Raw genomic sequence first — 27,852 nt, 5'->3', positions numbered from 1 at the left:
TATTCATATACTGCAAGTGGGGATGTAATTGATGAAATCTTTCTGGAGGGCAATATGGCAAAAAATATAAAGGACTTAAAAAATATGCATTTCTCTTGACCCAGCAATTCCACTTCTAGGTAAGAATGTTCATAGATGTGTATAAAGGATACTCTTTTTTTCGTGTTGTTTAAAATATTGAAAAACTGGAAAATAAATATCCCAAATAGGGGTATGTTGTAGGTACTCAAAAATAATCAAATTAAACAATTGATTAAAGCTTGGTTCATCAATACTATGAAAGACTATGCAATCATGATCATAGAAAAACATAGTGAATAAAATGCAAAGATTTTCAAAATATATGAAGTGACAAAATTTGCAGGTCATAGTATTATGTTTGATTTGATGTTGTAATGGTTGAGTGGACTCTGTCTGGGTTTGAACCCTGGCTCTGCCACTTACAAGCTGTGTGACTTCGGATATGTTTCTTAACTTCTCTGAGTTTTAGTTTCCTCATCTGTAAAATGAAGGATGAACAGTACCTCTCAGGGATTGTTGAAGGGATTAAATGATTAAAAACATGTAAAGTGGTTAGAATAGTACCTGACACATAATAAGTATTCAATATGCTAGCTACTATTATTGTTAAAAAAATTTACTCATACCTACATAAGTAGACACACACTAACAGGTATGAAAGTTTAGAAGGAATACATTGCAAATTATCTTTGGGTAGTGAGATTATGGTGATTTTTTTCTATTTTTTTCTCTTTTCTACAATTACTACTGTGAACTTTTATAAAAACAGTATTATTAAAAATCCATAGGGGCACAGAAAGTGGGGGGGGAAACGATGGTTCTGTAAGGAAATTACTCAAATGAGAGAATGGCTGCAGAGTGTCTGTGTGTGTGTGTGTTTTGAGTCGGGGCATGCCCAGGGGCAGGAGCATGCCTCTTTCTGGCTTTCCTCTATACCACCAGCTGCAACCCTAACCTTGTTAATAAGAGCAGTAGCTAACTTCTTATTGGGCTTTGCAGTTTACATGTAATAGGGCTTTATAGTTTGCCAAGGACCAACTTTCAAACACCTTGTCTTTTAAAATCCTCAAACAGCCCTCAAACTCTGATGACATTGAGGCTCAACTAGGTTTAGTGGCCTGTCTGAGGCTACTTGGTTAATAAAGGAGAAGCCAGGAATGGAGTCCTGTGTTTTAAGGAAGACTGGTGCTCTCTGTCCTTGCCCGCAGAGAGCCCGGAGGAATGGGGACCATCTCATGGCCTGCTCTTAGGGTGCTGGGCAAGCAAGAGGCAGGCAGGGTTTCATCCAGCTGTGGTAGAAATCAGATGAGGCTCGTCTTCCTGGAATGTCTCCTTCTCAACCCTGGAGTCGGGCAGAGTTTAAGTCAGTTTGGTCTTTAGTGTGTATGACAGGAGAAAAGAAGGTGACACATAGATGATTCTCCCCTTTGGTGCAATAGGAATTTCACAATCATTTTGCATAGTCAGTCAGTCCATAAGGTAAAATTTATTATCTGTCACATAGAAATTTAAGTTCCGTTTTTATTTTTTGGCATTCATAGGACGTTTTTGTTACATCAAAGTGTTCGTTCCAAATATTTGGGATTGAAGGCGTAAACAAAAATCAATCTTGCGACTTGTAGATGTCTATCTCTTTGGCTTCAGAAGATGGATAGACTGGCTGCCCCACACTGCCTTCTGGATTTGAAAGTTGACTTTCATCTGAGCCATAAGGATAACATTTATGAGATCAATACCCCACCGGAAGTTTTAGCAAAGAAAGAATAAACTACTCTGGGTCTCAGTCATCACAACAGATGTTTGCTGAGGAAGGCCAGGACTCTGGTGGGCAAGTCTCAGAAACTATGTTATTAAATGAGAACATCTAAAGGGTTCATCTTACACTTTGGGATTCAACTCTTCTACCCGGCTTTCATCCTCAGTTTTTCCCATCTGCCTTATCTCCTTCCCAGGCCAGCTCTTTGAGCTGGCGGTTTGAATTCAGAACAACAGAAGACTGCAGAGGATGACCACTGCAGTTTTAATGCGAGGAGGTGGAGACCTGTTTTTGATCTTTTTAATGCCTTCCTTTCTCCTTTGCCCTACTTCAGCACTCACCACACATGTTTCCAAAACATGTATAATGATAAAAACCTGTGTAAACATTCTTGGCTTTGCCACCAATGTATCCAGTAACTTGCAAGAATCTGGGGTGTTTGCTGAGGAGAAAAAGCTAGTGAGAACATTTCAGAGCAATGGCTTGAATAGGTATTTAATGTTTGAAATGTTGGAGGCAAAAAAAGAAGTGTAGTCCCCTGTGACAAGAAGATCTTGCTCTCCTGCCCAATTGAAGCAAAGGAGAGGAGGTAATAAAATAATAACCATAACGATGATGATGATGATAAAAAATATTTACTTTGTCATGCATAGTTTCTATGCATTTTATATAAATTAACAACCCTTTGAGGTAGGTACTGTTGATACCCCAGAATGCGTCATGAAGGGAGTAATTGACTTGCCCAAGGTGACATAGCTATTAAGTGGATCTGGAGCCCAGGAAGTCTGGCTGCCAAGCGCACCCTCTGCACTATGTGGTATGGCTTTTCCTCTTGTCTTAAGAACTCACCTGGCTCAGAACGCTGCCTTTCCTCTGGGGCAGTTAGGGAGAATACCACTTTTATGAGCCAAGGTCTATAGCGTGGATCCAAGAGGACATGTTGTTCTCAGTTGTTATAGCCATGGAGCTGAGTGGCCGTTCTGTTCCCCTGAGCCTGTGGTTTCAGGGATGATTCTCTTCTTCCAGCTTGTTCTCTGCCAGGCAGGCTGGTTGTTAGCATGTGGCTTTTGATGCTCCTGGGCCTGGATGAGAGTCCAGGTGATGGAAAGGCAGCACGCGCATAGTACAGATGGGATGTGGGAGGTTGGAGGATGGAGGCCAGATCTGGACGACACCGTATGGCAGGCTGGTTTGTGAAACTGTTCACCTCAGAGTCTTGAGAGCCACTGACTAAAGCTTTGAAACCCCTGGAGGTGTGCTGGGAAGTGTGGAATGTAAAGCCAGTCATAATTCATTTTTCCTATAAAGCTTCAGACATAGATAGCTCTCTGGCTAAGTGAAGAACAATGGTAAGACTGCAGGGAAGGAACAACACAACAAAATAATTGCATCAAGATGGGTTTGGGCCATGTCATTGCACAGCCCACTGCCTTCCTAATGTATGTTTCTTTGAAAAGTTATAGGGACTTTAATGGGGGTTGGATGTGATCACTGGTCTGGGGAATGCAGATGAAACTTGGATGCAATGCTTTTATGGGACTGAGATGAGCTCAGCAGCAAAATAAAGGAGAATGTTTTAAAAGGGTTGGACTGAAGGAGAGAATCTTCAATGGGATTTTCCAGCTGAATGTAATGGAAACATCATGGAGCTTCGGTTTTGCCTGGTATGACATCATTTAACAAACAAGAATTTATTGAGCACTTTTCCAGTGCCCAGCAGTGTTCAATGTACTCCTGATGAGGAGAGGGGCATCTCTAGGGATGAGCGAGAAGGATATGGGTGTGGACTTGCCTTTGAGGGACCCCAGTATTGAGAGGGAGAGCAGATTCCAGGTGGAGGTTGGCCTGAAAGTTTAGGTAGATTTTATTTGGACTTAGGTCGGGGGGTGTTGGAAGGAATAAACTATATGGGAAGGGAGGGTGAAAAGAGAAAGCCCTAGTGTCGTAGGAGGGCAATATGGCTGAAGCAGAAGGGGGTGGGAGAAAGAGTTGGAAATTCTAGTTGGGGCTGCATTTTAACTAATGTTAAATGCCAGCAAGAGGAGTTGTGACTTGTGGCAGTAGGAATTACAAAATTGAAGACTTTAACTTTGTTATTTGGAAGTGAGTTGCCTAGGGGGCCTTTTGTCCTTAGGTCTTGATTCAGGACACGGATGTTATTGATGTTATCAAACCAAATGCTTCTTTTTCTTCATTTGTTGAATTCTTAACATTCTGGCTTATGCATGATGGTTGCAGATCTCTACCCTTCCCCCATGGGAGTTTATAATTCAGGAAGTTCAGACTCTGAGAGATTCTTCTGGGTCATGTGGGCCTTAGCGGCAGAGGCAGGTGAGAAACCTGGCCTTCAGGCTCTTCTCCGCCATGACAACAAGATGAAATCTTATGAGGTCCTAACTCTAGCTCCCTCACCTCCAGAAAGTTTGTTTGGGTTTGATGACAGATTGTCTTACACAAGAGAGCACAGAGTGGCATCTCTGAGCCTCCAGGGTGGGGGAGCGAGCTCGAGGTAGGGAGGTGGGGAGGCTCTGTGTTCAGAACTTCCAAGGCTAGTCTGGGATAATTCACCCCTTCAAGCCCCCCATGCCCTATGGTAATCTCATAAGCTGTAGCAACATGACCTTTGTGTAATATTTAGAAACTGGTTGATTGATGGAAAGGAGGTACAGCATTTAAAAAATATTGTTTATGTCTAGAATCACTTTACTCAACATTGAATACTTAGAAGTTGAAGTAATTATTTCCCCTAAGTTATAGATGCTAAAGGAAGAGATGGAGCATCACTGCCTGGAGTGGAAAAAGCAACAAGTGTTTATTGAATGGCTGCTGTGTGTGTGGCCCTTTACTAGGTCTCATGGGCTGAGGGATGGGGGCAGGGGGAATATAGAATAGGTGACGCCCCTGAAAAAGCTACCTGTGGAGTCTACCTGGGGACCAGTAATACAGGTGAGAAGAGAGATCCTGACAAGCTAAATGACGCTCAATGCCAAAGGAGCAGCTCCGATGGAAGATGCTGGAGGAGTCACAAGAAGTCGGGCTGGGCCCCAGGAAGGAATGCATTTAGAGCCCAATGTAAGGCTGATTTGAAGACTGGCACGTGTGGGAGTGCCTGGCAGGATGACGGCTAGGTGGGCCTGGCTGGAGCACCGGGCGTTTGCAGTGGCAGATAAGGTACGCGAGGAACACAGACAGTGTAGAGGAAGTGGGCTGCCGTGTTGAGGAACTGAATGTTACTCTGTGGACAGAGGGAAGTTTGTGGGGAAGAGGTATCACGATGGTGACTGTATTGCACATTAGTCGGTTGGGTTTCCATGTGTAGAGTGGATCAGTGCTGAGGAGACTAAGGGCAGATCGAGGAGCTCTCAGGCCAGATTCTAGGAAGGCGGGCACCAGGGGTAGGAAAGGAACGAAAGGGCAAGTGCAGCAGCTTGTGAAGAAGGCCTTGAGGGGCTCAGTGACTGACTAGACGTGAGGGGCAGAGTGTGGGAAGACGGGGAGATGGCTCCAAATGAAGGCCTCGGAGAACAGGCTGCAGAATATTCTGGCGCTTGTCCAGTGCTCTCTCTTTCCGAGTTCTTTGTATATATCCTCTCAGAAGTTATTGTGTCAAGTCAGCATATATCAGGTATTGTGTTTCTCAAATGTGTATGTGTACAAAGGCACACAGAGACAGGAAAGCTGATGTTCCTGTCTTTTCCAGAGGGGTGAAACATAATTTTGTAGTTTGGGGAAGGCCTAGGGCATTTTAACAGCAGCTGGTTTCCAGAGAATGAAACTTGACCCAACCCTGGAGAGAAGTGCTGTGGCTCTTGGGAAAAACTACAAAGCAGCCAAAATTGTGTACCCACTAGTGGCCCCAGTAGATAAGGTCAGGGCCTGGGGGGCACAAGCCCTCTGGAGGTCCCCACATCCTGCCCTCACGGTTGGGGTTGTCTGTGGATGAGTTGGTTGTTGGAAGTGGAAGTGAAGGGTAACTGCCAGCGATCCCCAACTCTGCATGGTTATTTCTTCCTCTTGCCCCAGTTTGGACTCCCTGTAAGGACTCTGAGCAGTGGAGAGCTTTGTGCCTCCGGGCTTTACACTTTCAACCTGGTTAACTCAGAGGACTTGGCAACTGAGGTCATAGAGGTGCACTTGGGGATGCTGTGGGGTAAGAGTTAGGAATCTGTGTCACTCACTGAATGAGTTGCATAACCAAGAGTTAAATATTTCTCATAAGACTGACTTTTCTCTTTTAGGAGTGTTTGCTTTTTAACCTTTTCTCTCTGTAAGGAGAGTTGCTTCTTAACTTTTTATTTTGGCAATGATTCCTTTATGCAAAACATACACTCACATTAATAATTATTCTTATCATCTACAAAAGGTCCTATGATCCGTATGTGATGGCCCAAACAAAACATAACACTAGATAAGTGAAGTTTCTCTTTAGTCTTCTGATCGGGGTGGTCACTTCCTTGGAACAAACACTTGTTACCCCCGACCTCCACCCCCACCCCAGATATCCAGATGCCATGCTAGGCCTGGGGAGACAAAGATGACTAGGAACCTGTCCTGGAAGAGCCCAGGCTCTCACTGAGGTTGTTCCCCATTGTCAAGCCCTGTGCCCCAGGAGACTTGGCAAGGAGTGAAATGGGCTTGACTAGGGCTCTGAGTGTTGGAGTGAATCCCCAGGGCTGTGATTCTTAAGGCTTGAGAAGTTGCCCCAGATAACCACATTCTTCCAATTGCCTCAAACAGCACACCTGTGGTTACCAGGGGTAGCCTGGGGTTACCAGGTTTGTCAGCAGTTGCTTTGATCCTCTACTCTTTCTGGACAAAAAGAAATTGGAATTTGTTCGAAAATATTTCACACCAAGTGGTTGAGCTGTTGAATTCACTTTCTCAGACAGGCTGTTGGAAGCTTTGGATCCCATTACATTAGGAAACCTGTGATTTACTGTTAATGAATTAAAGAATCAGAGAGTAACTTGACTTGCAGGGAGAAGCAAGTGGTGGATTTTCCCATATTTGACTAACTGGGTACCAGGGTACGTGTTATACTCCAGGAGAATCACCCACAGTGATAAAGTCAGGGGGAGGAGCAGAAACGAAGCCATGAGTGACCTTGGCGCCAGTCCCCCTACAGCTGCTTTGTTTGAATGGCACCTGCAGGCTTCTGAGGACAGCATCTTCCGTCTGTCTGTGACAGAGCTTCAGGTTTTCTATACCTTCCTCTGGCTACATTTTGTTTATTTCTCAGGTTGTTCCCTGGGCCCAGTTCCACATCTGAGGGCACGCCCAGCTCTGCTGCTAGCAGCCACAGAGGCATCTCAGATGTCTGTGCTCTGAGCATCTTGTTCTGTTCCTGTGCTGGTGCAGTTTTTTCACAGCAGATGACAGCCACAGGGTCACAGCTCCTGGGAGGCAGGGGGGCAGGGCTTCTGGCTCAGCTGACATGGACTGAGCTTTGCACTCACAGGGTCTGCTCACTGGATCACTGGATGTTCCTCAGCACTGCTGGGAGGTTGGCAGGCTTCTTGCACACTCTGGAGGCTGCCACAGCCTCCTTCCCTTCAGAGTGCTGACTTTGCACATCTGGCTTTCTACAGGGGCACAGCCGAGCATGGTCATATGGAAGTTTACTGGGTTTGGTGGTGGTGAGGTAATCTGGAGGCAATCAAAGGGAATCAGGGATAATTTGTAGGCTTCAGCAGGACAGTCATATTGTTAACACAATTAGTTCCATTAATCCTCCCTAATATTCTAAGGTAAACAGACAGCCTTTGAAGTCAGAGAAAACATCTTTATGAAGAAAGGAAAAGATGAAGTGATCAACTCCTTTTTTCTCCAAAGCACTTATCATTGTGAATCCTGAACAAAACATTAAAAACCACCACCACCTACTGTATCTGCATGAGAGGATCGGGGAAAGGGCTTGGGGAGTCTCCTCAGAGGGGGCATGATGAGGGCCAGAATGGACAGCTATGGCTTGGGTTTATTGATCCCTTTGTCTCCAGCTGGGTATTGGGTTGGATTGGTTGGGACAGGAGGTGGGAGGGTTGGGTTAAATGAGGCACCCTGCTCTCCAGTTGAAGTCTTGCAGAAAACCTAGGGTCCGTCCACTTAGGATATTTAAATTGACCACTCCCTTCCTGCTGCCTTCCCTCTTTTCCTCCCTTCTCCTCCTTGTCTTCTTTATGGGAAGAATTCCAAATTTCCTTATTATGGAAAAATTTCAAACATATAAAGAAGTAGACAGAGTAGAATAATGGACCCCCATGTATCTACCACCCAGTTTCAACAGTTATCATGACCAATGACCAATTTTCTGGTTGGTATTTAATTATCACCACCGGGCCCCTATGTGGGTTTTCTTATTTGTTGTGTGTTGCTCATCTGTTTATGAATGAAGGGGCTCCCTGAATTTCTAATAGAGATCTCTTATCTTTTCTTTCTCTTTCCTTAGAAGTTCAATGGGTGAACAATTTAGGCCAATATGGAGGTTTTTTGAGTCCAGGAAGCTGCATCCACGGCAGGGAAAGTGGATGCGAGGGGGTTGAGGAGTGGGACCATGGAAGGCAGCAGAATCTGGGTCCATTTGGTGGACTAGATGGATCTGTGAGTAGGACTACGTTTTCATTTTTATTTTTAACTGTTTACTAGGCTACTTATCTTCAGCAAACCTGCTCACTCCGGAGCACATTTATCCACAGGAATGAACGTAGGTATAATAACTTCCATAACAGCAGCTATGTCAGATCATCTTCACCTCGCCTTACTTCTAAATCCTCTCACCCCTTTTCTGTGTCTTGCCTTAGAACACAAGGCTGCCCCTGTGGGGACCTCGTGGCTCTGCAGCCTAAGAGGGCTTCTTGGGCAAGGGGCTCAGGCACCAGCCTCTCACTCCAGTGTTTTCCTGCAAAAGGCCTGAGACTTGGGGTGCCCCACTGCAGCCCCTCTGCCACTGCATCCTACAGAATTTTGGAGTTGAGGTGTTTAGTGGTGGAGGGAGGGACCCTCAATCTATTAGAGCAACAGCAGCAGGCAGAGAGACTTCCCAGCAACAGGAAATATCTTTATGCTAACTTCAAGCATTATTTCAGGTTTTCTACATTTTTTTTCTCACCACACAAACCCCACCTTGCAACAAGTACAGCGAGTTAGTTCAGCGGTGCATGAAGTCAGTGTGACAACAGGCTTAATAAAAACGACAGGGTGCGTGTGATAGAGATGTTTTTTGCCGTCTTTTTTGAAGACACAGAGAAAGCTAAAAAAACCAAGTGTTTATAAGCCACATGTCTGTGACGAGTGTGTGAGTTTGGTGGTGGTGGTTTGGAGGGAGGAAGAAGGGAAGTCAAAGTAGACTCCACCCAGGGCGGTAGAGCTTGGGCCTTTGTGTCGAGGTCTTTTCAGACGTTTAGGCAGGTCCCTCCTCGTCTTCCCAGTCTCTATGTGTTGGAGGCCCCTGCTATCAGTTCTCATCCCTCCAGTCTTATGGCTCAAACTAGATCTGCATCCCTTATCCAAAACCCTTAGGGCCAGATTTGTTTAGGAATTCAGACTTTTTTTGATTCTAGAGGGTTAATATAATATATATTCTGTATATTACATAACACCCTAGCAGATTGTGGGGCAGCCCTTCCTGATCAAACAAATTAATATTTCTATAACACAAATGTATAAACATGCACACTAAGTGGAATAAATATAGAGAATAAATAGCCTTGTGTTGGTTTGGGTCGGGTTTTGTTATGAAATGATTTTGACCAAAACTTCAAAAGAAGTCCTGTTTTTAGAGCTTTTTGGATGTCGGGATGTGGGGTCAGGGATTGTGGATCTGTGCCACCTGTCTGCTAGCGACTACCAAACTCAGATTAAGATGGCGCTGCAGAGCCTGGACCTTTCCCTGCGCTTCAAGTTGGTATATCCAGTTGCCCTTGGCTGTCCGAGCTGTCTCCCAATGAGCTTCCCCAAACCCCGCTGCTGGCACCCCTCTCCCGCCCCGTTCCACTCAGGCTTCTCCTGCTCAGCCAAGGGCAGCTCCATGTCTTGCTCAGGCCAAGAATCTCCGTGCTCTCCTTGAGCCGCCTCCTTATCTCACACGCTGCATCCGATCCATCGGCAGTCCTTTTGGCTCTACCTTCAACATATATCCAGAATCTGACCACTTCCTGTCACCTACCATCCCTGTCATCCCTTCCTAGCCACCATCATCTCTCTCCCGGATTGTTATGATAGCCTCCAAGTCCCACCTGGATTATTGCAATAGCCTCCTGAGTGGCCTTCCTGCTCCTTCATTTGCGCCTAAGGTTTATTCTCCACACAGCAGCCAGAGTGATCCTTTCAAATTGTAAGTCACAGCCTGTCACTGCTCTGCTCAAACTCTCCTGTGGCTCCCCATCCCGCTCAGAGCCAAGCCCAAGCACTTACCATCCTCTGCCTCTCTGACCTCCTCTCCCGCGGCTCCTCCCCTCACTCTGCTCCAGCCACACCCATCTCCCTTTGTTCCTGACAAAGGCCAAGTCCTCTCCCACCGCCTAGCCTCTGCACCTGCTCTTCCTGCTGCCTGTGATGCTCCTGTTATCCTCCCGGAAATCTGCAGGGCAGGCTCCTTTGAGTATCAGGAAGGCCTGCCTTGATAAATTAACAGATAAATTAACACACAGTCACCAAATCCAAACTTTAAATGCTGCCTTTTTGCAACTCAGGCGTGAAAACTCTAAAGGAAAAGCAAGAAAGGTTCAACTCATTAGAGAAGATCTATTAACTAAAACTCGCTTCCTGTTACATCTACTCTGGGCAGTAAACAAAGCATTGACAGTTATAAGGATAGATTTGAAAGTTTTAAACTTTATTTTCCTTTGATGTCTTTGAAAGGCTCAGGACTTGCTTTGTGCTTGGGTCGTAGTTTGTTTCTTCTATTTATTTTAAGCCCTGCCTCCCTTGATTAAGGTGTGATTGTAGATGGCCCTAAACTATCCTCACAAAGTAGATGTGAGTTCATGGAACCCCTCTCATATGGTCTATAACACAACATACATGTGCTGTAACTCTTTTTTGTGTTTGTCCAAAATATCATATGGAAATCTAATATCCATGATAGAAAGCCACAAATTAAGGAACTGTTCTGACATTCAGAACTTGAAGACAATTTTCAGATCCCCCTTTGCTGTGTGCTTCAAGAAATATCTTCCCTTCCAGTTCAGGTGTCGGTGTGGGCTTCAGCATATGGATGTCTATCTGTGTGTCCATTTGTGTTAGCCTGTTCATTTTATAAGGGACTTCATAAAGGTATGGAAAACAAGCACAGAATGTGTAAGGAGAGTTGCCCATTTCTAGAGAACAGATAGTCTCTGCTTTCACATATAATTTGTACCTGAAAATTTATATTCATTTGTTTATAGAAAAAAATCCAATTGAACATTCATGCATGCTTGTTAGATTACATGTTATGGCAGGCTCTATCCCACAGAACTGGAAATTATGCCAAACTTCTTATTGACGTCTTCTTCACCTTTTTGATACAAAATCCAAAAGTTTTAAAAATTTGATGTTGTCCTTCAAAATTCAACACAATCAACTGATGAATATCCAACGGAGGGTAAAATTTTACTGATTCTGACATGCCTAATAAATTTTATTTTTCTTTATATTACATTAAATTGGAGACCTATGCTTGGTTTTCTTAGAACCAGCATTTTTATTTTTTCCTGTTTATAGAACACTGAAGACGAATGGGAGAATATATTTCTAAGAATTCCTGTAGAAACAAAGATGGTGACACAGCATAACTAGGTGATGGGCAATGTGTGGGCATGTCTCAGCAGAAATATTTGCTCATTCCCTGATCAGCAAAGTCTATGTTGTTATGCAGGTTTGTTACATGACAAGTAGTTTAAAGGTAACAGTGTATAAAGTATAAAAATGTGGGCTGCATCACCCCATAAAAATGGAGGAACACCGTCATATAGACAAGGAGATTTGATCAAAGCAAAGGATTTTTAGTCTAGTGTGTTCTATTCAGTTGAGTTATTGAAGCTTTTCCTTAATATGGTCAAACTGTATCCAGCTAAGGAATATGCCTGGCTGTTTACCACTCATAACTGGTGATTAGTATTGAGTAGTGCTGTTTTGACCACAAAATTACACTTTTAAAGAAATATGTAAATTTAAAATAATTTGTCTCATTTTTCCTTGCACCTTAAAGAACTCTGGACTGAAAATTAGGATAACTGAGGTTCCATCTTTTTTTTTTTTTTCAGCTGTGGGTAACTTACTCAGGTGCCTGAATAGATTGCTTAACCTCACTGTGCCTCAGTTTCCTTACCTGTAAATGAGGCGATTGAGCTACGTAATGTTCTTTAAGCAACTACAAATTTATTGTTTCATTTTTTTTAATCACAAAAGTTATAGTAGAAAGTAGAAGAAAAGTACAAAGTTTAGAAAACTATGGATATGCACAAAGGAAAAAAATCACACATTATTCCACGCCCCCATAGATAATCCTTTTTTCCCTTTGTGTAGGTACCTATCCATACACATTTTATTTTTACAAAATTGGATCATAAAATACATATTCCTTTATAATCTCATTTTCCTCCACTTAATACCATATTTCAGTATCTTTCCATGTCATTAAATATAATTCTACAAGATTTTTTTCATGATGGAATGGTATATAATGATTTGAATATGCCACAATTTACTTAAATAGTTTGCTATTATTGGACAATTAGTTTCTAATTTTATACTCTTAAAAAATGCTGTAATGATCAGCCTTGTATTTAAATTGTTTTGCACATGTGTGATTTGGGATAAATTCCCAGAAGTGGAATTGCTAGGTCAAAGGATTTTTGTTATATAATGCCAAACCACTGTCTACAAATTTTGTGCCAACTTACAGTTCATCAGCAGTGTGCAAGAGTGCCTATTTCTCCCCTGCTCTTACCAGCCCTGGATAGTATCATTTAAGATGACATGTTTTTGGGTTTTCCATTCAAGGTGGTCTTGGAGCAAATGTGTTTGCTTTTTGCCTACTCAAGACCTCATCTAAATAATAGAAAAGGAAAAAAATTGGGGGATAACATTTTGTAACAACCAAGTAGGAAGAAAGAAGCCATCATCAAACTATTCCAGTAAATTTCTGGAGATGATAGTAGAGGGCAGGGTGGCAACTGATGGAATGGAACAGAGGTACTAAAGAGCCCAGAACATGTGCAGAGGGTACTGGAGCCTTACCTAGAGCCAGCTGTTCTGCAGAACCCTAACGGGGCTCCAGGTTGGGAGATTGTAGTTGCTTACCTCAGGGAGCAGGAGTGAGATGTGCAGCTGAAAACATGAGACTATCCAAAGGTCTGTATGTGGAACTGTATACTCACTATTCTCACTGCCAAAGGACCTGGAGCCAGACCCTGACTTTCAGTGTAAAAAACCAGAAGGTTCTTTTAAAAACAAATGGTGTAATGGTTTGGAGAGAACTGGCAAAGCTGGGGTGGGGATCCTCCACTACAATGGCCGGCTCCTACTCTCTAACCCTAAGGCAGATGAGCCAGTGTCCACAGAAATATGTTGCGTCCACAAATCAAAAAAGGAAAAGGATGCTATGAGAAGGAAGGGATAGAAAATAGGAAGGTACTTCTGGAAACTCAACATATTATTGTCAGAAATTAAAGTTCAATGAAAGGATTGTAGGATAAAGTCAAGGAAATCTCCTAGAATATGGACTAAAAAGATAAATGGAAATATATATAAAAAATAGTAAGAGACATAGGGATCAATCTTACTGGTTCAACATCTGAATAATAGGCATTTTATAGAGAAAATGGAGAAGAGGCCAATAGCAAAGAACAAGTAGAAGAGTATCTCCCACAAGTTGAGTTTCATTCAGCACAATGAATCAAAAAAGACACCCTGAGACATATTGTGAAATTTCAGGACACTGAGGATAAAAAGGATCCTAAAAATTCCAGAGAGTGAAAACAAAACAAAGTCACCTTCTAAACCACAGATATCAGAGTCCATTGGCAATATTTATGTTAGAAGAAAGTTCTGATAATGATTTTTTTTTTTACCTAGAATTTTATATCCAGCCAAACTATCAATCATGCGAGGTCTTAGAAAGCTGGCTTTCTATGCACTATTAATCAATATTTCAATGAGAATGTACTTTACTGGCAAAAACAAGGGAATAACCCAAAACAAAGAAGATGATGGATTCCAGCAACAGTGGCTGCACCCAGCAGAGCAGTGAAAAGAAGTCACAGTACTCTAGCTGTGCAGCAGACCAGAGAGCAGTCAATTCAGATTAGGGAGAGGAGGACAGTGGGGGTCTCCAGAAGGGCAAACCCTGAGAGAAAAGGACCCTTAGAAAACTTGAAGATCTGAGAAAGGCAATTGGTAAAGTGGGGGACAAAAGAATCCATTTGAATTTGATACTGGGTATTTTCTCCAGTGAGTAGCATGTGAGTTGTCACATTAGGCCCATGGAAAAGAAATTATATGTAATACCATTTACAAGTCATAATAAGTAAACACTATTAATTAGTTTTCAGATTTTAAAACCAATGTATACACAAAACATGGAATTCAACTACAGTTAGAGAGCAAAATATTGGTGATGTCAAAGTTGATATTCTAACAGTCAAGACACAGAGGTGGGGATGGGGCAGGAGAGGCAGGCAGAGAATGGTGAGGGCTGGAAGCACTAATGTCTAGATCTATTTAGAATGTGGAGGATCAAGGGATATTGTCTATAGTTAATGGAACAAGAAATTGACATTTTGGATTGCTTTTTTGCAGTTGTAGAGAAGAACAGAGAAGGAACTGAGAATTGTGATATGTAATTATTTTGTGGAGGGGGAAAGCAGAGTGAGGTGGTGAGTGGACTAAATCCTCATCTATCATAGCAGCAAGGCAAGAGAGAATGTCTAAAATAAGAAATCAGGAAATTGAGGTACAAACATTTTGTTTAAGGAGATGGCAGTGATCACCAGAAAATCTCAAATAGAAATTATTAAAATCGGCTTCCTCTGGGGAGTAACGGGGCAGGGGACTGTTGCTTCTCATTATAAGTCCACATGTGGTTTTTATTTTTTAAAACTGAACACATTATGGTATTTAATTTTGTTTATATTTTAATAAACAAATAACACAGAAATACATAGCCCAAAAGCAACTTTGGCTAATTTGATAGGCAAAAGATAAGAAAAAAATTTTACCCTTTAATTTGTATTTCTTTGTTTATTTGAACCAAGTGATTTCTAAGTTGCTTATGACTCTTAAATTTTATGCTTCCATGATTTTTATAAAACTCTTCTTTTCCTCATAGGACATGGTTCCAATTATATGGTGAAAAGTGGTGGCAAATAGGACTTAATAATACAGAAAAATCACCATCCAACAATATTCCAGGAGGGCATTTATTCCCTAAAGTCAGGCATCCTGCACTGTATTTGTGTCTCATTGTTTGAGTCTCCCAGTTGTTTTGCTGGTTTGGTGTTACCTTCAACTAGGAGCTCCAGGAGGACAGTGAAGGAGCTTTACTTTCATTGTTCTTGTGTCCAAGAAGCAACTCTGTCATCGTGCACACAGTGTGAGCTCCTTGAATAGCTCACAATGTGTTCTTTCCACACAAGCTCCTTGAGCTCATGCCCCAAGGTAACAGGAGCATTGGGTCCGGAGTTGGAGAGCCAGGCTCCTCTTCTTTAAGCTGTGAGAATGTGGGCAAGTTTTCTCATCCCTGAAATGCTTAAGAATAAGGATATTGCCTCCCTCACTCAGATAACACATGTAAAATGCTCAATCAAGAGTGTTTATTAGAGTTGTGATTATTATTAAGAAAAAAACAGTCTCTCTTCTTGAGCTCAAAGTGATGAATAACAATTATAATGTCTTGGATTTGGGAGATAATTTTTCTGGTTGCACAATCCTGAGCTCCTGCCTGAGCTTGCCTCCGTTCCACATGGATGGGTTCAGTTCCACTGGAGTCTAGTGATTACCTACTCTGTGCCCAGCCCACGATCAAGGACTGTGGAACCCCCAAAAAAGGAGCACATGGTTCTGCCCTAGAGGTGCTCACAGTCTGGGTGAGAAATAACAATAATGACTCAACAGTTTACATTTGTAGGATGCTAGTTGTGTACCAGGCACAGCTCCGAGTGCTTCACCATCTCATTTGATCCTCCTAACACTATCAGGCAGGTACCACTGACATTCTCCATTTATAGATGAGGAAATCTAAGCAAGGGCCGCATAGCCTGTAACAGGCAAGCTGGGATTCGAACCCAAGTAGGCTAGCTTCTGAGTTTTTCATCTCAATCATGGCAATGTGTTGGCTTAATGTAAAAAATAGGAAATGTAGGATAAAACACATACATACAAATACCCCCAAGTGAGAGAGACCATTGTAAAGCAAAATGCAAAGTGCAGATTGGTAGTGGTATTTTTCACTTCAGAACACTGTGGGTGAGTGGCTATATTTCCTGCTGTCTGCACTCACCATCTTCTCTTAGGATACACAGCTGTGCACTGCCATTTCCCTGAAAGAAGATAGAAGAACTATACTGTGCCCGGGGGTGATGCTTTGTAAACCATTCACACTCTCAATATTAGGTTTGGCACCTTTGGATGTTTTCTCAGCGCAGGAGAGCATTTGCGTACACATAGAGTTATTTGTTTTTAGCCACCTCTGTCATCAGAGGGAGGCAGCTCTGGGTCTATTTCTGAGCCTGTTGAAAAGAGGAAGCAGGTGCTAACTTGAGTTTACTCCGTTGGCGGCCTATGGAGAGCTAGGATCTGTGACATAAGCCTCCTGTCCAGCCCATGGCGCTTTCGCATGGAGATGATGGCTGCCACTTTGCTTGGTTGGTTCCCGTGACCTGGCTACAGGGGCTGGGAAAGCAGTGTGCCAGCCAGTTTTAAGGGACGTTTATTTACGATGTGTCTGGCAACCGAAGCAAGCTGTTCTCTGGGGGATTGTAGGTTAGAAATAGCTAGTGAGAAAAGGTATTGACTTAAATTTTGTAACAAGTTCACTCAGGAACGTGATTTAAAAAATCAAATGGTTCAAAAGAGCATAGAGAGAATAAGCAGCCCTCTTTCCTGATTTCTGGTCCCCCAATCCTGTTTCCTGTTGATTAAGACTCCTTCTAGAGATAATCTGTGTGGAACAAGCGTGTGATTGTGTGTGTGTGTACACTCTCATACATACCCCTTTTATTCACATGGTAGCTTAGCATAATAAACGCATTGCACCTTGCTTTTTTCCCCACTTAATATATCCCAGAGAGTTCTATATCAGTCAGTACATTTAGATCTTTTCATTCTTTTTTAAGGGCTTGCATAGTGATCTACCAAATGTATAATAATTTATGTAAGCAGTCCTCTATTCATGGATCTTAAGGTCATTAAAAGCCAATTTAGAGCTGGTCTAGTTGTCTTGTTTTACATATGAGGAAATTGAGATCCACACACACAAAGACTGATTTAAATATTTCAGGAGGCTCTGAACCTACATTTTTGGATGTGTTTTTCTTGCTGTTATTGTATTTTGATGGAAGAAGACAGAAGAAGGTGGTTGTGCCTTGAGTGTATGTTGCACACATGGGTGGGTGTGTGAATGTGTGCCCACACAGGTAGGTGTACATTATGTTGTGTGACAGATGTACTCTTGAAAAACTCTGAATGAACCCTTTTATTGTTAAAAGTGGAATATGAAATTTTAAATGCCCTGAGGGTGGGAAGATGATTTGTTATTTAAAGGAAGATTGTGGAGCAATCCTTATACGAAACGATGACTCTTTTTTTCCTTTTTAAAAAACTAGTTCATTGAGGTATAATTTACATGCAAAAAAGTGCATCCATTTTCAGTGTATGGCTCGATGCAGTTTGACAAATGTATACATTCAAGTAATCACCACCCAATCAACGTATAGAAAACTTCCATCTTCCCAGAAAGTTCCTCTGTGCCTCTTTGTTTTGTTTTTTATTGAATATATACTTTAATATTGTAAAATACAATGCTGACAAAATCATTCAGTGATCCTCAGTGCCTCTTTGCATTCAGTTCCCACCTCTACCTCCAGGAGATCAGCGATATGCTCTTAGTCCCTATAGATTAGTTTTGCCTATTCCAGAACATCTTATAAGTGGAATTGTACAGTCTTTTGTATTTGGTTTGTTTCTCCTAGCATCCATTTTGTTGCATGGATCAGTAGTTCATTCTCTGTTGTGGAGTAAAATTCCATCATATGGATGCAGCATGGTTCACTTAGTCATTTACCTGTTGTTGGACATTTGAGTTGTTTCCAGTAGTTGGGTGTTAAGAATGAAGCTGCTCAGAACATTTGTGTTCAGGTTGATGGCTTCCCAAGTAAATTATCTCCATAAATCAGTTGTGTAGACCCAGTCAGTGTAGACCCTGACCCAGAAAGTCAGGCCATTCATCCATTGAGCCAACATGTACAAATATGTATTAAATCCCTCCCACGTGCTGGGCAGACAGGGTTCTGCCCTGCAGGGATGTACACTAAAGCCTGCATAATATCTCTGCGCTGCAATGGAAGGTAGTTGAGAAAGAGCTGATCCTCCTTTCCCCTTATTTTATGAAAGTAAGTCCTATGGAAGCTGTTAATGGAGTGGAACTCTTAAAATATTTAATTACATGGGCACCCTCTGCTTTTTAACCAGTCAGTGTGCTCTACCAATAGGGCTAGTAGCAAACTCCTCCTCAAATGAAGAGTCTTTAGTTTAATTAGCTGCTAACTTCAAAATCAGCACCCAGCGGCTGCTCAAGAGTTGCCCATTGTAGTGCCTTAACATTTGTTGCTTTCCAAAAGCAGAAGCCAGGAGGACGCCTACTGCAGGGGGGAAGGTCTCCTGCTCTGTCTGGCTTGCCTCTTCCACACCAGGTGCCCCTGCGGAGCGTAGTGTGCCCGAGGTGCCTCCAGGGTAGAATGGCCAGCAATCAAGGGGGTGCAGGACTTGGGCAGCAGTTCCTCTGCTTTGGGAAAGAAGCCCTGAGTCTTCTCTTTTCTCTCTTCCGCCTCCTCCTCCTTCACTCCCCGTGCTCCTCCAAGTAAAAGAGAGGCAGTCTGTTATCTAGGACTTAATTGGCAGAACATGGCAGCACAAGCCTCTCTTCCTCCTTCTCATCCTTTCTGGATTCATCTTTTTCTGACCCACTCCCTACCTTTTGTCTCTTTCTAAGCCCAACAACAGACGGAAAAGGAAGTGCAACTCAGAATGGGCACGTGTGACCTTTGTGGGCTGCTCTGAGGAAAGGTTTGCCTAGACGTCTCCAGTGAAAGTTGAGCCTATAGTCTGGGGGAAGTGTGACTGTGCATTTCTGACCTCCTTTGAACTCGATCACCTCAAAACACAGGCACGCAGACACCTGTGGGTCACTGGGGTCTGACAGTGACACACAGCAGTAACACCTAAGTGGGCTGCCCAGTGCTGCATCATTGGTGGGGTGCTAGCCCGGTGGTCAGAATTCCCGCTGGGCAGGAGGAATATTGGTAGGAGGAGTATTAGACTGAGAGTCAGGAGTTGAGGGTACGAGTTCTAACTCTGCCACTCACCTCTGGGCTGCCCAGCTCCGGGGGACTCATTCACGGAGACTACTGCATGAGTGGTGTCCCCTGGGGCTGTGCAGTGGTGTGCTCTCACTAGCCTGCTATACTGGCCACTTATCTTCATTAACCTCAGTTTTCTCATCTGTACAATGGTGCTAATAATACTCGCTATCTTACAGGTTAATTGTGAGGAGTAAATGAAATAATGTGTGTGAAGTGCTTTGTGAATGGTTGGCACCAGCCAAAAAATGTGCCTATGAGTCTTGCTTTTCAGAGATTTTTTTCATGGGTCTCTGGGTTGGACTCTTCCCCACGGCCTTTTTGCTAACTCAGATGAGTGGAGCTCTGTTGAGGCCCAGACATTCCCCAGGGGCTCTGGGGGCAGACAGGGTGTTGGAGGCATTGCTCAGCCTTAAACCGGTCTGGCTGGGGAGCCAGTCAGTTGCATCCAAGAAGGAGAATGAACCCACAGAGGGGAGCCAGAGGCTTAGAAGAAGGAGAACCCGGGAGTGTGGTGTCAGAGAAAGCTTCTTGGGCCAGGCAGGGCTTGAGACGAGACCTCTGTCAGTCGTCTCTCCTGCGTGCTCCACGCAGCGCTAGGTGGGAATCTGGCCTAAAGTTCTCCTAGCCCCAGTTTTTCCATCTGGAAAGTAGGGAATATTGCGAGCCTCGCAGGAGATTAAGTGACCTAATGCAGGTAGAGCACTCAACACAGTGTGTGAGGCATCATGGGCACTCAGCGTGTGGTCACCTCCCTTCCCCCTCCTCCTCTCGTGAGCACCTCATGGCCCTCCAAGGCCCTCCAAGGACCAGGGCTGTAGCCGTTTTTTGTCCCTGGCTTTTCCCAAGGCTGAGTACAGAACTCTTACCTTCATTCTTTATTTGATATTCACAACACTATAAAGTTATCCAATGTCCTGGAATAACATGTAACATCAACTTTGGTCAAGAAAATGCCTTTTGTTTTGGGGGAAAGCTTGATGTAGTGAAAAGAGCATGGAACTAAGTAGCAGATTTGAAACCTTGGCTTTTCAATAACAACAGCACCAACAATTGCTGAGTATTTTATGCGAGACACCATGCTGAGCACTTTACATAGATTATCTATTTAACATCATGACAGCCCAAACGACACAGGATCTGTTATTAACTCCATTTTACAGAGGAGCACTCTGAGGCTTAGAGACGGTAGTGACTTGCTTCAGGCCACGGAGCCAGTAAGTTCACTCTTAACCACCACATACTGAGTATCTCCTGAGTGCCAAGTGCTTTGCAGGTATGTCTCATGGAATTTTCACAACAACCCATTTCACAGATGGAGAGATTGAGGCTGAGGCTCTGGGAGAGTAAATAATTGCCTGAGCTGGTAAGGGACAAAACTGGGATTCAGCCCAGGTCTGACGCCAATGACTGTGTTTGCTTCCCCCACTGCTCTCCCGCCTTGCTTCTGGCCTCAGCTGGAGGGGTCACCAAGGTACTGGAGGTTGAAAGAGAATCATAGTCAAAGAAACATAGTCAAACTTCCCAGAGTAGCTGGGAAGACTCATCAAGTAAAGGCATGACGTTCAAGGAGGTTTGATAATTAGGGTTACATCTGGGAGAATTGGGAGGAACGTGGAGTGCAGGAGAAGGAGCTTAGAACTAACCCTGGGAAGGGCTGGGAGGAGGGAGGAGGCCTGCTTTTATGTCGTGCCAGCTGCTTGGTGGGGAGGCCGACTGACAGTTTGCAGGGGTTGTGCAGGGCTGGGCACCTCCATTGCTTCATTCTCCAGGCCACGTCAGTGTGAGCAGAATGTGTGATTAAACTAATTTGGCCATGAAGTTGCACCACATTCCACCACCTCCTGTACCCGATAACCCCTCCAGTCATCCACGCTAACGTCGCACCGCCCTGGATGGATTCTCAGAGCCTTGTCGCTCGGCTGGCTGGGGCTCAGCCAGCGCTCTGCGGCCATCTGCCCAGTTTGCAAAGCTCTTTGTTGCTTTTGGCATGTTTAATAGCTTAATTTCTATTTTTCTGTTTGGAAATGCAGTTCATCGGCATCGAGGCAGCAGTGGGTGCTAAAATGGTTTCTGATTGCTATCTTGAATGTTAATATCCTAATACATTTTATCGTCAATGACCTGTCCCCCCTGCCGCCAGTTCTCACTCCCCTTTTGTGAAGATAGGCATGCTGCCTGCCTTCGGATAGGCTCGCAGCCCATCTCATTCCTTTGCTGTCTCCTCCCTGCTTTTCACAGATAGCATTGTGCTTCGCCAGTGAAGTCCACAGTCGTGGGAAATCTCTGCCGTGGAGGATATGAGAAAGTGTTTCATTTTGCCGGCAGGGTTTAATAGGGATGATCTAATCTCTAAAAGGCATACATTATTTAAATTCCATGCTTTTGGACAAGGGGGCCCCTGATATTTTTGAAATGTGGCAGGGACAGGATTCTGGTTTGTCTCCGATCAGCAGAGCTGACTGTTGGTTTTCCTGTTTGTAATTCAGTGCAGGGGCCGGGTTATGCTTGCGGCCATGGGGTGCGGGGCGGGGGTGGGTAGTACTAGTGGTGAGGGTGCTGGAGTATATTTTCTTTACCCATAAACCTAAAATTGCAGACTCCTTGGGTGGAAAGGATGGGGAAAGTCATCTCATGGCATCACCGGTTTGTTATTTGGTTCCCACCTGGATCCCAAGCTCAAGATCCAAACTCAGATGAATGGCTCCTGTGGGGCCACCTGTGAGCTCCGTGCACTCCCTCACTCCCTGCCCTGATGGAGTACTGACACGTCACCAGCGGCCTCACCTATGAAGTGCTGAAGGCCCCTGGTGATGAAAATGAAATTGTTTTAAATTATATTTTTTGGTGAGGAAGATCAGCCCTGAGCTAACATCTGTTGCCAATCTTCCTCTTTTTGCTGAGGAGGATTGGCCCTGGGCTAACATCCATGCCCATCTTCCTCTACTTTATATGTGGGATGCCTGCCACAGCATGGCTTGATAAGTGGTGCCTAGGTCCGTGCCCAGGATCGGAACCCATGAACCCCAGGCTGCCGAAGTGGAGCATGCGAACTTAACCACTACACCACCGGGCTGACCCCTGAAAATGAAATTTTGAGGGAAACTTTAAGCACTCGCAACCACTAGAGGCTGAGTCTGGAAATAAAGTGGGGCTCATGAGGCTCGGGGAACTGGGATTGTGAGTGGAGGGAGATGTTGAGGGGAGGGACCTGGACAACATCAGTTCAGGGTGAGGTTTTTACCTCAAGGAGTATGTGGTGTTCATGGTATGGCGGCCTCTTCTTCCCCTTCCGCCTGAATGTCCCGCCTAGATGTCCCTTTAGTACAGATCACCTGCCTGCCTTCTTGGGGACTGGGACTTGGAGGAGTGAGTGATCCCAGAATAAGCTCTGGCAGTTCTGAACATGGAGCCTTTTCCCACCTGCACAACTGTTTACTGGGTGTCTCCTGACTGACAGACAGTGAGCTAAGCACTAGGGATGCAACTATGGTTCTCACACTCTGTCTAGCAGAGGAGATAGACATATGGACAATGGATTACAGTTTATTGGAGCCAGGGTTAAGATATATATGTGCGCTGTGGGAATACAAATGAGCAGGTAATTAATTCTGACTGGGAATATCTGGAAAGGCTTTAGAGAGGAGGCGATAATTGACCTCAACCTTGAAGGAGGAGGAGGTGCTCATCAGACTGACCTTTCCTCAGTAGTGCATGCTAAATGAGTGGCTGTGCTTTGCTGGGGACAATGAGAAAGAAAAGGGGGGGGGTGGTTCCTGCCCTCAAGAAATTTACAGCTTGTTGGGGAAACAAGCCTGGCAGTATGAGCCAGTTAAAGCTCTGCGTAGCCAGATGGGACTGTGGATGTGGGGTAGGCTACCAGGGGTACTTGGTGATCCAGGGTTTCCGGAGTTACTTCCCTCTAGCATGGAGAACACAGTTTCTGTAAGGATAGTTTAGATCTTGCAAAGATGTCTTACCTACAAGAGGCCCAGCCCTCTGACCTATGATTTCATCAGCCTGGCTCTGCATAGAAGTTAGTTCGCTGGATTTGGAGGTGGGGAGGGAGGAAGGTGGGTGAGTGGAGAAGGTCGATGGTAAGATTTTAGTGATATTGGCTCTCTCTTTACAACCCTGGTGGAATGTGGGTTTGCAAAACGCATGTGCCAACACACAGCCTGAGCATGGGGGTTCTTCAGTCTCGCACAAGCACCACGCACATTCCCAGCCTTTGCTTATGCTGTTTCTTCCACCTTGAATGCCTTCCCTTTGCTGCCTTCATGAAGTCTTCTCAGACTGCTCTTCTACACTGATTTTGGCTCGCCTGATGCTTGATCAGTTATTCTCTGTCCCTCATCATTAAGCTGCGTTCAGCACTGTTCTCTGGTGTCTTTAGGTGCCCCTCCCCCATCCCGTGAGATTGTAAACACCCTGAGAACAGGAATAGTGTCCCATGCTTCTGTTATTTCTCCTGTGAGCAGTCTGTGTGGTACAAAGAGCATGGGTTTCTCTGGACCGTCTTGACAGAATCTCAGCATTGCCACCTACCTTGGAACTTTGAGCACAGTTTCCTTATCTGTAAAATGAGATAACACAGTCTGTCAGCCTAGATACTATTGGCATTTTGAGCTGGATAATTCTTTGTTGTGGGGACTGTCCTGTGTGTTGTAGGATAGTTAGCAGCATCCCTGGCCTCCACCTGTTAGATGCTGGTAGCAGCACTTCCTCTCCAGTCACAAGAATCAAAAATGTCTCCAGATATTTTTGTGTCTCCAAAATGTTCTGTGTCGTGTCCATTGTGCCAAGTTTCCGTTGTGCAGCAGAATCACTTCCATTTGAGAACCATGGGGATGACACTACCTGTCGGGTGTGTATCAGACCTTCTAGTACTGTATCCAGAACATAGTAGACGTTCTATAAATGCTGATTCTCCTTCGTTCCTGGTTCACCTAGCACCTGACACATTAAGTTGATGAATTGACTGGAGCTGTGACTTAATAGGTTTTAGCAGTTTGGCTGGAATTGTCATGGAACTATCAGGTTGCTTCCATAACACACTAACAGAGTCACTGTCATTTTCTTAATTGCAGATTGATCTGGAGCCAGAAGGAAGAGTATATGTGATCATCGATCTCTCGGGGTCGTCGGGTGAAGGTAGGAGATTGTGACCGCTCCGCCTTGTTCTCTTCCATTGGCTCTTTGTCTTCCGGTTTGTCTCTTCCCTCCTTGGCTGGCACATTTTACAGTGACATTTAATTAATTGGCACACTTTAAAGGAAAAGGTTATTTTGAAGATTCTTACGCCTGTGTGCCAAAAGGGACCAGCCATCTGTTAACTTTGGTGGAGCAGAGGGAAGATTTTTGACTTACCAAATGAGGCCCATAACACAGGCATTCCTGCATGCTGGTGCATGAGGCAGGCTTCGATGGGGCGGCAGCCTCTCCCTGAAGCCTTGCGTGGGGTTTGTGTGTGTGTGGTGGGAAGGAAGTAAAACCAGCTGGTCTAACAGTATTCAGAAATGAAACAAATAAGGTGTCAAGTTTCAGAATCCTATTTCTTTAGAGCTTTTATAGAAGTGTTACTTCTTTTTATGCAAGCAAAAGTCTTGCTCTTAAAGAGAAGTAATGGGGTCAGGGAATGTCTGCTCCCCACTGGCTGATTGGGCAGGGTGTAGATGTTCTTTGATAGTCAGATTTTCCTTCTTTCTTCTTCTTAGCCCCTCTTCTCTCGATCCTGTCTTTGCCCATTTATGACCTTTAAAGGCTTGCGGGGTGATGAGACCTGAGCAGTCAGGGTAGAAGGGAAGACTAGACAGTAACACCTTGTCCACACAGGAACAGGGAGATGGTAGCAGACTTGGGCTCTAGGGATGGTGGGAATTAGGACTGAAATTTAGTTATTGGGACAATTTTTCCTCTTCTCCTCTCTCTGTGGGCAGGGGGACAGAGCAGTTGGCTTTAACGTCATGGCAGAAAGATCATAAGACCAAGGTTAGTTCCTCTTGGCAGTGAAAAAAGATGGGATTTAGGGGGCCACAAAATAAAAGAAAAACAAACACTCAGCTCCCTCAGCTCCTGGCTGGAAGACTTGGGCCTTTTACAGCATCTTACCAGAAGACTGGGATTATAGTGCTAAGTCACAACCCCACATGGTCTCCCCTACTTTAGAGATGAAGCTCTAGTTTAAGGTTCAGCAAGGGAAGGAGAGATTATGTAAGCAAATTCAGAGAAGCTGGTCAAATGATGCACTTGACAGTGGTGCCTGATGATTTTCATTTGGCTAATTTATCACCAGTTTCAACAAGTGTTCAGAATAATTCAATAATTATGTGTATATGAGGCTCATAATACAATTTGGTTCTCTTTTAATCTCAATTATTTGACGTAGGTTTAAAACTTTAAACCTTTCAAAATTGGCGTCTTACATTTTCTGTTCTTTGTTGCAATTACATGTTGGCATTTCCAACTTTCCTTCTCTGCTCTCAGCTCTGAACAGCCCAGAATAGAATCTATTGTAGAAGATTTGAGGACTTAGCAATAGTTAGTATGAAATATTTAATATGTACAAAAGGACCTAAAGAATAATAAAATGGGCACCAGTGTACCGACCACCCAGATTAAGAAATAAAATACTGAGTAAGCTGAAGCCTTACCTTGCTTCTAACATAGCATGTGATCCCAAATTCACCAGGCTTAAAAGTATTACAGCGGCCTCCTAATTGTAGACACTGGCGAAATGTTTGATGAGCAAAATCAATCCCCCTTTTCCTTACGTAATCTACATGCAACGGGATAATTAAACATGTATTTCCTGTGTCAACATGTTAGGCAACCAATGGGAGGCTTGGGTTGTTTTTTTTCTTTGTAAAGATAAACAACTTGCAAAATTACAGAAGATATCCTTTTTAACATTAGAAGGAAAGGATATGGACAAATGAATGAATAAATAAATCAGAAGCAATTGATTTTTTTCTTCTTGCTTCTACAGCTGATTGCATGTGAATGGCCAAAGCAATTTTCACTGGGCTGAATTCTTAGTCTATTTTTTTAATCTCTTTCATCTCAAGAAAATAGAGTTTACTTCAGAAATTCCAGACTCTGTAAAGTGCTAGCATGTGTTGCTCTGAAGAAAAGGAGAAATTTTTCTGCTCTTTTTTTCTTGCTGTTTCTGGATTTGGGATTCTCGCTCTGGATAATGGGAAGGACTTCCAGCAATCTCTTCCTAGAAGCTGATGTTGTTGTGCCCTGTTTGTGTTCTACACATCTGTTCTCCCAGTCCTGCTTCTGGGACTCTGAGGGCTCCTGGTCCAGAGACAGTTTTGTCTTTGGGAGGGTTGGGACGGTGAGTAGAGGAGTGGAGGTAACATTTGTTACCTAGGTTGCATGGGAAGGGTCCAGTGCATTACATGGTTGGCACAGCTAAACTGTGGACATTCACGGATTCTTGTTTAAGTCCCTTTCTTTAGTGAAAATGCCTCTGTATTCCATGAAAGGTGAAAAGAAAGGCAGCATGAGGCATAGCTGACGTTTTCACCACTCTATTATTCTGCCATCAAGCATCCCTTCAACTCACATATCTCCAACACTCCAGTCCCATCAATGGAAAAAAATATTCATAGAAATTGCACAAACTTTACAACACATGCTAATACTGAAGAACTCAGAGAAAGGTGTGTGGGGGGAGACTGTGTGAATACACTTCCTTCTTCTAGGATGTGCCAAAGGATTCTTTTTCTTGCTAACACACTGTAGAAAGCCTGGACGTTTACGTCTGCTAGAGTTGGAGCTAATGTGATTTCTAACTGTCTAATAAAATTCCACTGCTTGCATGTCCTGTGCAGTTCATCATAATGGGATTTGACTGGTGTGTGCTTTCATTAAACCAGGCAACCTAACCCCAGATGTAAGGGGTCAGGCTGGATGACAGTTAAGGTCATTTCTGGTCATGCAATTTTGTCCTTTGGAATAATTCGAATAGACATCAGAGCTCAAGGCTGAGGGCTGGCTAATATCTGTAGCAGGTGGAAGGGTTCACAGGAACTGGACTCTTTTTGACAGGTACTGGGTGAGGCCCTTTACCTGCATTATCCCAAGTAGCAAACCTCCTCAGAATGTTCGTGTGTGATCCTCAGTCTCAGATGCCTCTCAGTGTTTTGCTTTTATCATAAGTATAACCACTTGTGGCTTCCTGGTAAACGTAACACTACAGGCTCACCAGATACTTGAGTCAGAGCATAATTAGCTCAGGTAACAGAAACATAAACAGCAATGTAATTCTCAAATGTGCAAACTATTGTTTCCTGCTGTGCATACTAGTTAGTATTTCTTCCTTTGTTGTGATGTAATTTGTATATTATTCCTAATCTTTATCATACTATGACAGTGCGCCATGATTTGCAGGCTCCCAGAGGAGGGGCAATCAGTCGGACCTGGGGATTTCTAGGCTCTTTTTCCCCTGCCTTCCATCCAGGTGTAGTCTTCACCTGGGAGAGTTCTTCCGCGTCTAAGCAACAACGGAAATAA

At 43.9% G+C, this 27,852-nt stretch overlaps 1 protein-coding gene across 2 annotated transcripts in view; it reads left to right on the top strand.

Moving 5' to 3' along the window:
• PRKCE (protein kinase C epsilon) overlaps positions 1 to 27,852 on the top strand; it is a 488,848-nt gene that overhangs the window by 151,872 nt on the left and 309,124 nt on the right. For both annotated transcript variants that reach the window (XM_087436820.1, XM_004436690.3), the window contains one exon: positions 24,420 to 24,483. In XM_087436820.1, coding sequence (XP_087292946.1) covers positions 24,420 to 24,483 — 64 coding nt within the window. The remainder of the gene's footprint in view (positions 1 to 24,419; positions 24,484 to 27,852) is intronic.

Source organism: Ceratotherium simum, chromosome 11 (genome assembly GCF_057802395.1).
Source record: "Ceratotherium simum simum isolate JZ-2026a chromosome 11, ASM5780239v1, whole genome shotgun sequence".
NCBI lineage: Eukaryota > Metazoa > Chordata > Mammalia > Perissodactyla > Rhinocerotidae > Ceratotherium > Ceratotherium simum.
The sequence above is the reverse complement of the archived record's forward strand: the minus strand, read 5'-3'. Positions and strand labels throughout refer to the sequence as shown.